The sequence below is a fragment of the Aulonocara stuartgranti genome, assembly GCF_965226115.1.
Source record: "Aulonocara stuartgranti genome assembly, chromosome: 22".
Classification (NCBI taxonomy): domain Eukaryota; kingdom Metazoa; phylum Chordata; class Actinopteri; order Cichliformes; family Cichlidae; genus Aulonocara; species Aulonocara stuartgranti.
In genome coordinates, this window is record NC_138957.1 from 37525854 (window position 1) to 37538771 (window position 12918).

General features: G+C 38.7%; 2 protein-coding genes across 2 annotated transcripts in view; one reads left to right on the forward strand and one right to left on the reverse strand.

The window, feature by feature from the left end:
• Positions 1-1932: 1932 nt before the first annotated feature.
• LOC309699097 (uncharacterized protein) overlaps positions 1933-12918 on the reverse strand; it is a gene marked incomplete at its 5' end in the record, with an annotated part of 58994 nt that continues 48008 nt past the window's right edge. The window contains one exon of the mRNA XM_082521951.1: positions 1933-3012. Within this exon, the coding sequence (XP_082378077.1) occupies positions 2142-3012 (871 nt within the window). The 3' untranslated portion in view covers positions 1933-2141. The remainder of the gene's footprint in view (positions 3013-12918) is intronic.
• Positions 5366-8588, forward strand: LOC309698170 (uncharacterized protein; the record flags this gene model as incomplete). The annotated part of the gene is made up of 3 exons (XM_082520474.1): positions 5366-5369; positions 7095-7161; positions 7246-8588. The coding sequence occupies 3 exons, from the start codon at positions 5366-5368 to the stop codon at positions 8378-8380; spliced, it is 1206 nt and encodes a 401-aa protein (XP_082376600.1). The 3' UTR covers positions 8381-8588.

The window sequence follows — 12918 nt, forward strand, 5'->3', positions numbered from 1 at the left end:
TTTTGAACATTTTTGAAGTTGTTAAAGCAAATTAAATTAACTTTCGTTTAATTGTAAGTTTTAAGAAGTTATTTGGTTGATTTTTGTTTGTAATTTTCCACGAAATACACGGCATATGATTTTTAAACAATGGAGTCAGAAGTGCGTTCTAAAACACCACCCACGGCCTTTTCCTGGACTTTTTGGGTGTTTGGAACATAAAAGGCCGTGACACCAGGCGATCATAGACTAAGGCAGCCAACACATCAGTGACAAGAAGCGATAACAAAAGGGCACAGAAAAACAGCACAGAAAAATTATGTAGCTATTTTTGAATATTTCTAACATTTTGAGTTATTTTCCAGTGTAAGAAAATCAGCACTGCTAAGTGTTAGTCATTGTTAAACTTCAAAACTGACTAGGTTACTTTTAAAAATACAATACTGTCAAACGTGTTCATTTAACACTCAACAGTGTTATATTTAACACTCAGAGGAGTGGACTCATATAGACACTCTCTAGTGTCAGTTTAACACTGGAGATTTTGCTGTGTACCAAGGTCCAATTCACAATGGGTTCAACATGTGAACATGAAATGTGTTGTGGAGTTTTGAGTCCGTCTGACAGAGTTCTGGCTCCACCACTCACAGACTACGTGGTGCTGAAGTTTTAAATCAGAGTAATGCTTTCTTGTTCTTTCCAGTCTGCCTACATTAGGCTACCTGAATGCAGATTTCACTTCAAGGTTGTGTGGTAAAAGTGTCATGGCTGACTGGTAGTTTCAGCTGCAGAGAGAAACTGTGATGTTTTATGAGCCAGCGACATGTGATAACATCAGCCTCCAGATAAATATGTGCAGGTGGAGTAATGGTAGATATCGTCCTGGTTAAAGGTGTGTGCAGACACAGCTTGAATGCAAGTGTCTCTCTGCTTTTGTCCTCCTGAAACAGCCAACAACACTGACTGTTGCAGTGCTGTTTCACACATGCTCTGTGACATTTTTCAGAAGTGACCTGCTACATTTTACCGCTGTGACTGTGAACAGGTTCAGTCCTCTAATTAGAATTCTCGTACCTGCAGTAAGATTCGTATTGGTCTTCTTTGAGGTCTCGTTTATTTAAGGGGAAAAGTTGTGTCAGTTACCTGTTGCATTAAAGTGTGATGACAACAGGTCCTGACCAAATGTCCATATGTGGCGCAGTGGGAGTGAGACGCAAAGTTTCTGCTTACATCACATTCTTCTGCACCTCTGTGGTTGTAAAAGCAGCTGTATGTGAGTGTCAACTGTTAGTTGTGTTAGATTACCACTGTCAAGTTTAATAATCAAATTGGATATTTGAGTTGATTGTTTACATTACAAGGAGATATCAGACCCCATAAAACCACAGTCATATACTCTGGATTATCAGAATCACTCATTTTTATCCTTATCTACTCTTTTTTGTCTCTGTGTGTTTATATACCACTGCAGCATGTCACTCAATTTTCTCCCACAGTTTGTGTTTACCTGTTTTGTCTTTTTCTGGGGGGAGTTATTTTTATCTCCTTAGCTTTCCTCATGTTGTGCATTTTCCATTGTTATACCTCTCTGACCTGTCTTCCCCATGTGATGTTTTCGTGCAATGTATGTATGGTCAGAGGGTATGATGGCGCCGCCATTGCGTGCAAATGGTCGGCAGCCTTAACATGAAATTTCCCACTCGTGGGACTAATAAAGGCATCTCATCTCGTCTCATCTCATCTTCCAAATACTGCAGGGTCTTTAATTTACAACAGGAAACATGATGAAATAACTATTGTGATTTGCAGAAATATAAACAAAGCTGAATATAACTCAGTATTAACACTGACTATTGTAGAGAAATGATTATTATGAGAAATTATTCTCATCTTTAAAAAGTCAGGAGACACTTATTAATCAGTGCAAAAAGACTTTATTTATGATAAGCTCAGTGTTGAGATTGTAGCCATCACTATATTTTTAATATCAGTCCTCTGATCACACAAGTTTGGAACACACAAACATCAGGAAAACATTTAACAACTTCTCTCTGATAGATATAAATAAATAAATAAAACCATAATAAATAAGAATAAATATATGATTAAACATTTGGTTACTTAAACATTTCAAATGGTCACAGGTACTTCAGTTTGTTGCTTCATTTGGAGGATGTGAACTTAAGAAATGTTAAAAACATGATCTGAGTACATGTGACGACAGAGCCAGAACTACTGTAAGGAAGCTGATGTTGTTGAGAATAGCAGAGGAGGTGGTTGTTGCTGTCGCTGCAGTTATGGTTGTTGAAGCAGCTGTAGTTGTTGTCGCGGCAGTTTTGGTTGTTGTTGGAACAGTTGTGGTTGTTGTTGCTGGTGTTGTTGTTGTTGTTGCTGCGGTTGTGATTGTTGTTGAAGCAGCTGTAGTTGTTGTCGCTACAGATGTGGTTGTTGTTGGAGCAGTTGTGGTTGTTGTCGCAGCAGTTGTGGTTGTTGTTGGAACAGCTGTGGTTGTTGTCGCTGCAGATGTGGTTGTTGTCAGGGCAGCTGTGGTTGTTGTTGGAGCAGCTGTGGTTGTTGTTGGAGCAGCTGTGGTTGTTGTTGGAACAGCTGTGGTTGTTGTCACTGCAGTTGTGGTTGTTGTCGCAGCAGTTGTGGTTGTTGTTGGAGCAGCTGTGGTTGTTGTTGGAGCAGCTGTGGTTGTTGTCGCAGCAGTTGTGGTTGTTGTTGGAGCAGTTGTGGTTGTTGTTGGAGCAGCTGTGGTTGTTGTCGCAGCAGTTGTGGTTGTTGTTGGAGCAGCTGTGGTTGTTGTTGGAGCAGCTGTGGTTGTTGTCGCAGCAGTTGTGGTTGTTGTTGGAGCAGCTGTGGTTGTTGTCGCAGCTGTGGTTGTTGTCGCAGCAGTTGTGGTTGTTGTTGGAGCAGTTGTGGTTGTTGTCGCAGCACTTGTGGTTGTTGTTGGTGCAGCTGTGGTTGTTGTTGCTGCAGCTGTGGTTGTTGTCGCTGCAGATGTGGTTGTTGTCGCTGCGTTGCAGCAGGCTGTGTAGAGAATCTTACGTCATTTTCATATTTCATCACATTAACCACATCTTTATGAATAGGAAATTCTTTGACAAATTAATTTTTTTCCTACCAACAACAAGAAGAACGATGACAAACATCTTGGCGATCATGGTGATGCTGTTTTTCTGCTCCTGTCTCTGAAAATAAAAATTCACTGTGGTTATTATGATTTAAAGAAAGCATTATTCCTACAATTGCCTTAATTAAGCTTTCTAAAGTTATCTTGAAAAGAAGTTTGAGATCTAAAACTCATAATATAAAAAAGTTCCTATTCAATTACATAATTTAAAATATAGATTTTTTTTCTATAGTACTGTCTTTGTGATAGTCCACATCTCTCAACGAGGTGCTTGTACACGCAAAAGCAAAAGAAGAAATTAAGAAATCATGAAGGAAAGGCTCTGACTATGATGACCTCATTGTTCCTGACTGTAAATCAGAGCATAAGAAAACACTTGATGTTTATAGTGTTAATCAACTCCAATATAATCACTCACCCATTAAATCTATCTATCTATCTACCTGTGTGTGTGTGTGAATGTGTCATATATTATTTATCAAGGGTAATAGCAAAAAACAAAACAAAAACAGAAGCATAAAAAAACCTTCAGAACTTTAAGATAAACACAACCCAATACAACAAATTGCTGCCTAAATTACACCATATGTTGCCAAAGAAACTGCTGGACATTATGGACAATGCTGGGCATCCTCTGCACACGGCCGTTAACAACCAGAGGAGTCTGTTCAGTGACAGGTTGCTTCTCCCCAAGACAAGAACTAACAGACTTAAAAACTCCTTTGTCCCACACGCCATCAAACTGTTTAACTCCTCTCTGGAGGGGAGAGGGAGGGGAAACAGGAGGACAAAGGAGGGGGTAACAACTAAGCTGTAGTGCCTCTTCACCTCACTGTACAATACCTTTTGTGCAATACTTTTGTAAATAGTCAACAGTGCAATAGACCTCAATACTTGAAATGTGCAATTCACTTGTATTTTTATTTTTTATTCCTATTTATTCTATTTATCCCCTTCGTATATTTTATTTATATTGTCTCTGTATTTATATATATATATATATATATATATATATATATATGTGTGTGTGTGTGTGTGTGTGTGTGTGTGTGTGTGTGTGTGTATATATATAATATTCTGTAACTCTGTAACTTCTGTCGGTGCTGTGCTTTTTTGGAAATCGAATTTCCCAGAGGAACCCACCCGAGGGATTAATAAAGTTCTATCTTATCTTATATGTTGCCAAAAGATCATTTCCAGAAATAAATCTATCAATTCATCTTAAATTCACATGTAGATGTCAGATATATATTTAATATTAGGGTTACTTACATAGTATTTCTTTGCTTGTAAGTCGTCCACTGCAGTGAAAGAAAGTGATGTTCTCTGACTTCATCTCCTCTTTTTATAATCAGCCAACATGAACCTGAGGACAAATATGTGCAGGTGGAGTAATGGTAGTTATCGTCATGGTTTAAGGTGTGTGCACTAAACTTTTATTTACCTGCATCTCTCTCCTATTGTCCTCCTGAAACAGTCATCACTTTAATTTTAGCACTTACACACACACAGACACACACACACACACACATATTTGTGACATGTTTTGACGTGAGCTTCGACATTTTCTCTGTGTGACTATGACTACATTTATGTGATTGTATCTTTATGGCTACATTAGGACTCTATGTGGTCCATAAAAGATGACCATTTTGGATAATAAAATCTGACAGAAGAAAACAAATATTCGGTGATTAGTTTTGGATTAACTAAATCTCACAACTGGCTGACTAGATTTAGACGGAGAATCAACATTTACAGGTTGGTGGTGCTCACAGTCAGCGTCCACATCAAAATAACTCTGATTTCTCTCTTTTTAGTAGAACCATATTTTAAAATTATTCTTTGATTATTCGTCTTCTTGATTCATAACCAAAAAACATGTTCATATATACATTATCTCACGAAATTGAGTTCACCCCTCACATTTTTGTAAATATTTTTTTACATCATTTCATGGGACAACATTGATGATATGACACTTTGATAAAATGTAAAGTAGTCAGTTTACAGCTTGATTAACATTGCAAATGTGCTGTCACTGTCACGGTCTGACTGGGGCAGACCGTATGTGTTGCAGAGGAGGACTCAAACGCAGACCAAAACGTGGTGTGGATTAACAAAACAAGCCGTTTATTGAGGTTAGCAACGAGGGTACAAAATAATAGGGCATCGGTGAAAACTAAACAATAACCTAAACTGGGTGAACTAATAACAAAACATGAAAAACCTTAACCATAGTGAACTGACATGGGTACCTGGAGATGAGACATGGATGAGCAGACGACCTGACAACAAATGACTGAAAGCACACGGACTAAATACACACAGGATGATGAGGGAAGTGGGAACACATGGGGAAACAGCTGGCACACATGAACATAATGACGTCACAGTGGGAGAGTAAAACTGAACATGATGAACAGAGAACACCAGACCTCTTCACAATAAAACAGGAAACACAGTGAGATATAAACATGACAACCTGGACTGACAACATACGCCACAGACATAAAATACATGAACCCAGAGTAACCCAGAGTAATTTCCTGCACTTATTTCCTGCACTTATTTCCTGCCATTGAACGCATCACAAATGCATGATAGTGATGGGACGTTCTGTATCGAGGCTTCGGAGCGTGTGTCGAGTAATGGAGGGGGCGTTTCCGCGAAGCGCGTATCGAGGCTTGCTTCATCAAAAAAGAGAGAAATCAGAGTTATTTTGATGTGGACGCTGACTGCCCACCGAGCACCACCAACCTGTAAATGTTGATTCTCCGTCTAAATCTAGTCAGCCAGTTGTGAGATTTAGTTAATCCAAAACTAATCACCGAATATTTGTTTTCTTCTGTCAGATTTTATTATCCAAAATGGTCATCTTTTATGGACCACATAGAGTCCTAATGTAGCCATAAAGATACAATCACATAAATGTAGTCATAGTCACACAGAGAAAATGTCGAAGCTCACGTCAAAACATGTCACAAATATGTGTGTGTGTGTGTGTGTGTGTGTGTGTGTGTCTGTGTGTGTGTAAGTGCTAAAATTAAAGTGATGACTGTTTCAGGAGGACAATAGGAGAGAGATGCAGGTAAATAAAAGTTTAGTGCACACACCTTAAACCATGACGATAACTACCATTACTCCACCTGCACATATTTGTCCTCAGGTTCATGTTGGCTGATTATAAAAAGAGGAGATGAAGTCAGAGAACATCACTTTCTTTCACTGCAGTGGACGACTTACAAGCAAAGAAATACTATGTAAGTAACCCTAATATTAAATATATATCTGACATCTACATGTGAATTTAAGATGAATTGATAGATTTATTTCTGGAAATGATCTTTTGGCAACATATGGTGTAATTTAGGCAGCAATTTGTTGTGTTGGGTTGTGTTTATCTTAAAGTTCTGAAGGTTTTTTTATGCTTCTGTTTTTGTTTTGTTTTTTGCTATTACCCTTGATAAATAATATATGACACATTCACACACACACACAGGTAGATAGATAGATAGATAGATAGATAGATAGATAGATAGATAGATAGATAGATAGATAGATAGATAGATAGATAGATAGATAGATAGATAGATAGATAGATTTAATGGGTTAGTGATTATATGTCAATATTGGAGTTGATTAACACTATAAACATGAAGTGGTGACTTTTGCTCTGATTTACAGTCAGGAACAATGAGGTCATGATAGTCAGAGCCTTTCCTTCATGATTTCTTAATTTCTTCTTGTTGCTTTTGCGTGTACAAGCACCTCGTTGAGAGATGTGGACTATCACAAAGACAGTACTATAGAAAAAAATCTATATTTTAAATTATGTAATTGAATAGGAACTTTTTTATATTATGGGTTTTAGATCTCAAACTTCTTTTCAAGATAACTTTAGAAAGCTTAATTAAGGCAATTGTAGGAATAATGCTTTCTTTAAATCATAATAACCACAGTGAAATTTTATTTTCAGAGACAGGAGCAGAAAAACAGCATCACCATGATCGCCAAGATGTTTGTCATCGTTCTTTTTGTTATTGGTAGGAAAAAAATTAATTTGTCAAAGAATTTCCTATTCATAAAGATGTGGTTAATGTGAAAATGATGCAAGATTCTCTACACAGCCTGCTGCAACGCAGCGACAACAACCACATCTGCAGCGACAACAACCACATCTGCAGCGACAACAACCACATCTGCTCCAACAACAACCACAACTGCTGCGACAACAACCACAGCTGCTGCGACAACAACCACAACTGCTCCAACAACAACCACAACTGCAGCGACAACAACCACATCTGCAGCGACAACAACTACAGCTGCTCCAACAACAACCACAGCTGCACTGACAACAACTACAGCTGCGACAACAACAACCACAGCTGCTCCAACAACAACTACAGCTGCACCGACAACAACTACAGCTGCGACAACAACAACCACAGCTGCTCCAACAACAACTACAGCTGCACCGACAACAACTACAGCTGCGACAACAACAACCACAGCTGCTCCAACAACAACCACAGCTGCACTGACAACAACTACAGCTGCGACAACAACAACCACAGCTGCTCCAACAACAACTACAGCTGCACCGACAACAACTACAGCTGCGACAACAACAACCACAGCTGCTCCAACAACAACTACAGCTGCTCCAACAACAACTACAGTTGCAGCGACAACAACCACAGCTGCTCCAACAACCACAGCTGCTCCAACAACAATCACAGCTGTTCCAACGACAACCACAACTGCACCGACAACAACTACAGCTGCTCCAACAACAACCACATCTGCTCCAACAACAATCACAGCTGTTCCAACGACAACCACAACTGCACCGACAACAACTACAGCTGCTCCAACAACAACCACAGCTGCACCGACAACAACTACAGCTGCGACAACAACAACCACAACTGCAGCGACAACAACAGCTGCTCCAACAACCACAGCTGTTCCAACAACCACAGCTGCTCCAACAACAACCACAACTGCAGCGACAACAACCACAGCTGTTCCAACAACAATCACAACTGCAGCGACAACAACCACAACTGTTCCAACAACAACCAAAACTGCCGCGACAACAACTACAGCTGCTTCAACAACCATAACTGCAGCGACAGCAACAACCACCTCCTCTGCTATTCTCAACAACATCAGCTTCCTTACAGTAGTTCTGGCTCTGTCGTCACATGTACTCAGATCATGTTTTTAACATTTCTTAAGTTCACATCCTCCAAATGAAGCAACAAACTGAAGTACCTGTGACCATTTGAAATGTTTAAGTAACCAAATGTTTAATCATATATTTATTCTTATTTATTATGGTTTTATTTATTTATTTATATCTATCAGAGAAAAGTTGTTAAATGTTTTCCTGATGTTTGTGTGTTCCAAACTTGTGTGATCAGAGGACTGATATTAAAAATATAGTGATGGCTACAATCTCAACACTGAGCTTATCATAAATAAAGTCTTTTTGCACTGATTAATAAGTGTCTCCTGACTTTTTAAAGATGAGAATAATTTCTCATAATAATCATTTCTCTACAATAGTCAGTGTTAATACTGAGTTATATTCAGCTTTGTTTATATTTCTGCAAATCACAATAGTTATTTCATCATGTTTCCTGTTGTAAATTAAAGACCCTGCAGTATTTGGAAGATGAGATGAGACGAGATGAGATGCCTTTATTAGTCCCACGAGTGGGAAATTTCATGTTAAGGCTGCCGACCATTTGCACGCAATGGCGGCGCCATCATACCCTCTGACCATACATACATTGCACGAAAACATCACATGGGGAAGACAGGTCAGAGAGGTATAACAATGGAAAATGCACAACATGAGGAAAGCTAAGGAGATAAAAATAACTCCCCCCAGAAAAAGACAAAACAGGTAAACACAAACTGTGGGAGAAAATTGAGTGACATGCTGCAGTGGTATATAAACACACAGAGACAAAAAAGAGTAGATAAGGATAAAAATGAGTGATTCTGATAATCCAGAGTATATGACTGTGGTTTTATGGGGTCTGATATCTCCTTGTAATGTAAACAATCAACTCAAATATCCAATTTGATTATTAAACTTGACAGTGGTAATCTAACACAACTAACAGTTGACACTCACATACAGCTGCTTTTACAACCACAGAGGTGCAGAAGAATGTGATGTAAGCAGAAACTTTGCGTCTCACTCCCACTGCGCCACATATGGACATTTGGTCAGGACCTGTTGTCATCACACTTTAATGCAACAGGTAACTGACACAACTTTTCCCCTTAAATAAACGAGACCTCAAAGAAGACCAATACGAATCTTACTGCAGGTACGAGAATTCTAATTAGAGGACTGAACCTGTTCACAGTCACAGCGGTAAAATGTAGCAGGTCACTTCTGAAAAATGTCACAGAGCATGTGTGAAACAGCACTGCAACAGTCAGTGTTGTTGGCTGTTTCAGGAGGACAAAAGCAGAGAGACACTTGCATTCAAGCTGTGTCTGCACACACCTTTAACCAGGACGATATCTACCATTACTCCACCTGCACATATTTATCTGGATGCTGATGTTATCACATGTCGCTGGCTCATAAAACATCACAGTTTCTCTCTGCAGCTGAAACTACCAGTCAGCCATGACACTTTTACCACACAACCTTGAAGTGAAATCTGCATCCAGGTAGCCTAATGTAGGCAGACTGGAAAGAACAAGAAAGCATTACTCTGATTTAAAACTTCAGCACCACGTAGTCTGTGAGTGGTGGAGCCAGAACTCTGTCAGACGGACTCAAAACTCCACAACACATTTCATGTTCACATGTTGAACCCATTGTGAATTGGACCTTGGTACACAGCAAAATCTCCAGTGTTAAACTGACACTAGAGAGTGTCTATATGAGTCCACTCCTCTGAGTGTTAAATATAACACTGTTGAGTGTTAAATGAACACGTTTGACAGTATTGTATTTTTAAAAGTAACCTAGTCAGTTTTGAAGTTTAACAATGACTAACACTTAGCAGTGCTGATTTTCTTACACTGGAAAATAACTCAAAATGTTAGAAATATTCAAAAATAGCTACATAATTTTTCTGTGCTGTTTTTCTGTGCCCTTTTGTTATCGCTTCTTGTCACTGATGTGTTGGCTGCCTTAGTCTATGATCGCCTGGTGTCACGGCCTTTTATGTTCCAAACACCCAAAAAGTCCAAGAAAAGGCCGTGGGTGGTGTTTTAGAACGCACTTCTGACTCCATTGTTTAAAAATCATATGCCGTGTATTTCGTGGAAAATTACAAACAAAAATCAACCAAATAACTTCTTAAAACTTACAATTAAACGAAAGTTAATTTAATTTGCTTTAACAACTTCAAAAATGTTCAAAAAATCATTTTCTAACCCTCCCGTCTTCCTATCAGACATTTAGCAAACAAAAAAACATCTTTACCACACCCCTCCAGGGTGCTCTTAGTCCCCTGATTAATGGGAGGGTCCATAAGCTAATAAACCAATCACTTTCCAAAAACGTTTCCAAGAAAATGAATTACAAATTTACATAACAAAACTAGGTCAGCATATTCTTACAACTTTAAAGAACAAACAAAAATGGATACAAATTGCGTTTTATAAACATTCAACAAAAATGGCCACAACATTTCTGTGTAACATGAATTATATCTGTCTGTGTGGCCATCACAAAAAGCAATACCATTAATTTTCTTCAGTAGTCCATATACATCTTCTTAAAAAACAAACAAAAGGAAAGGTCAATGTTCTATGATTTCAAGTCTTTGTTGTTCATGTGTTTACTTTGTGTGTATTGAAAAAAGGTGTATGTTGCATAATGGAGTGACTTTAAAACTGACCAGTTAAGAGCCTTGTCTATAAATGCAGATGTTATCTTTGCTCTGTTACCAAAGTTCCACTCAAGCTGCTTTTTTGCCTCAGTATAAGCTGCATGCACATAACATGTGCATGCAGCTTCTCACTAAAATTCTGGGCTGTCCTGTAGTAAACTGTTCTAAATAATAAAGTCTATCCTGCATGTTATCAGTCTTAGTTTCTATTCCTTGCTCAAACGCCTTAAGAAAGGATCTAAAAAGCAAAGGATCACAACCAAAAACAGGAATTTCTATTGCTGGAAGCAGTGACAACCTCTGTTATTTTACAAGCATCTCAGTAATCTTATTTTGCTTTCTCATGATATCTGTTAGGGCACTGTGGACATCAACCTGAGAAGAGATTGGCCTTGGGCTTTCCCCTTCTGGTTTAACCTTAGCAGGTGCATGTGTCTCTAGGGGCATTGGCAAAGGTGAATGAACTAAAGGGGCTTTCTTTATTCTTGGAGCCTTTTGAGCTGTAGCAGCAGGTATGAACTTAGTAGATGTTCCAGAAGGAGCTTCTGATTCAACCTCAGCCCTGGAATCAAGGCTCTGCTGATCCTGAGCAGAGGTGAAAATTTGCATTTTTGCATCTGCCATAACCAACTTCTATAAGTAGTTTAGAAGAAATGCTGATTAAACAGTATAATCAAGATTTTGTGGAGAACCGGTGTAATGAGCGTGCAGAAATGTCTGTAGAAGATAAACAGTTCATGACCATAATGTCAGAGTCAGCTGTACTTGATACGGGACAGACTTGACTGGGGAAAAGAAAGAGGGAAAAAAACAGTGGGGAAGAGGGACGGGGATAAAGGGCAAAAAACAAAAACCAACAAAATAAGCAGACAACAAATACAAATATCAATCACCTGGATCACCTGTTGACAAAGAAAAAAGAAAACAAGCAGAAGAAAAAGAGCAACATAATAAACATCATCACGATGATCTATGGGAATATAACAGTAAATACTAAATATTAAACATTATTGTGCAGCACGTAGGATCGACAGCGCACAGTGTGCTTTGAGGTAGGACTCAAAAAGGGTGTAGTTTGTGTGTGTGAGCACCCGTGTGTACACCTGTGAGCATGGACGCGCTTGTTTTTAAAAGGTTCCTTCATGTAATGGTCTGCTAGAGGGTGTGGGGGAAGCCATTGCATAAGTGCATGGAGGCAGGACCTCACAGCAGAAACATACTCCATAATGTGCATTATTATATGTATATTATATGTAACGTGGTGTTTTTCAATTATTGAATATACCAACATCAAGAAGTCACAAGCAAAGAAAGACCAAACCATGGTGCATGTTTAAACAAGGAAAGTTTCCTGGTCAAAATTATTTATAAAAGAAATAAAACACAATTTTGTCACCCCAAAAAATACACGTTTAAAGCAACACAGCGGTGGCCCAATATCAGACAGAACTCCACTCTGTAGAGTGGGCAATCATTACGAAGCAGTTGGTTTTATTTTGTGGATTCAAGCTGCTCTTCATATTTCTGGCCACCAGATGTCACCAGAGAGGACTGTGTTGAAAAGCTTCAAGTAATGAACCGTTTTTCAATACAAGCTTCAGAAAGCTTCATCTGCCCATCACTAGCTTTTTGTATTCTTCCCCTATATGATGTTGAACAATCTTTGTTTTCAGGTCATTTGAGGGTTGTTTTGTTGCTTTGAGGCTCCCATTTTGCCACACTTCAGAGAAGATGCAAAGAGGAGAAAAACTTGCAATTGGCCACCTTAAATATCCTTTATCATGATTGGATTCACCTGTGTATGTAGGTCAAGGGTCAATAAGCTTACCAAACAAATTTTGTGTTCCAATAATTAGTGCTAAAGGTATTCAAATCAATAAAATGACAAGGGTGCCCAAATATATGCGCCCGCTTAATTTTGTTTAA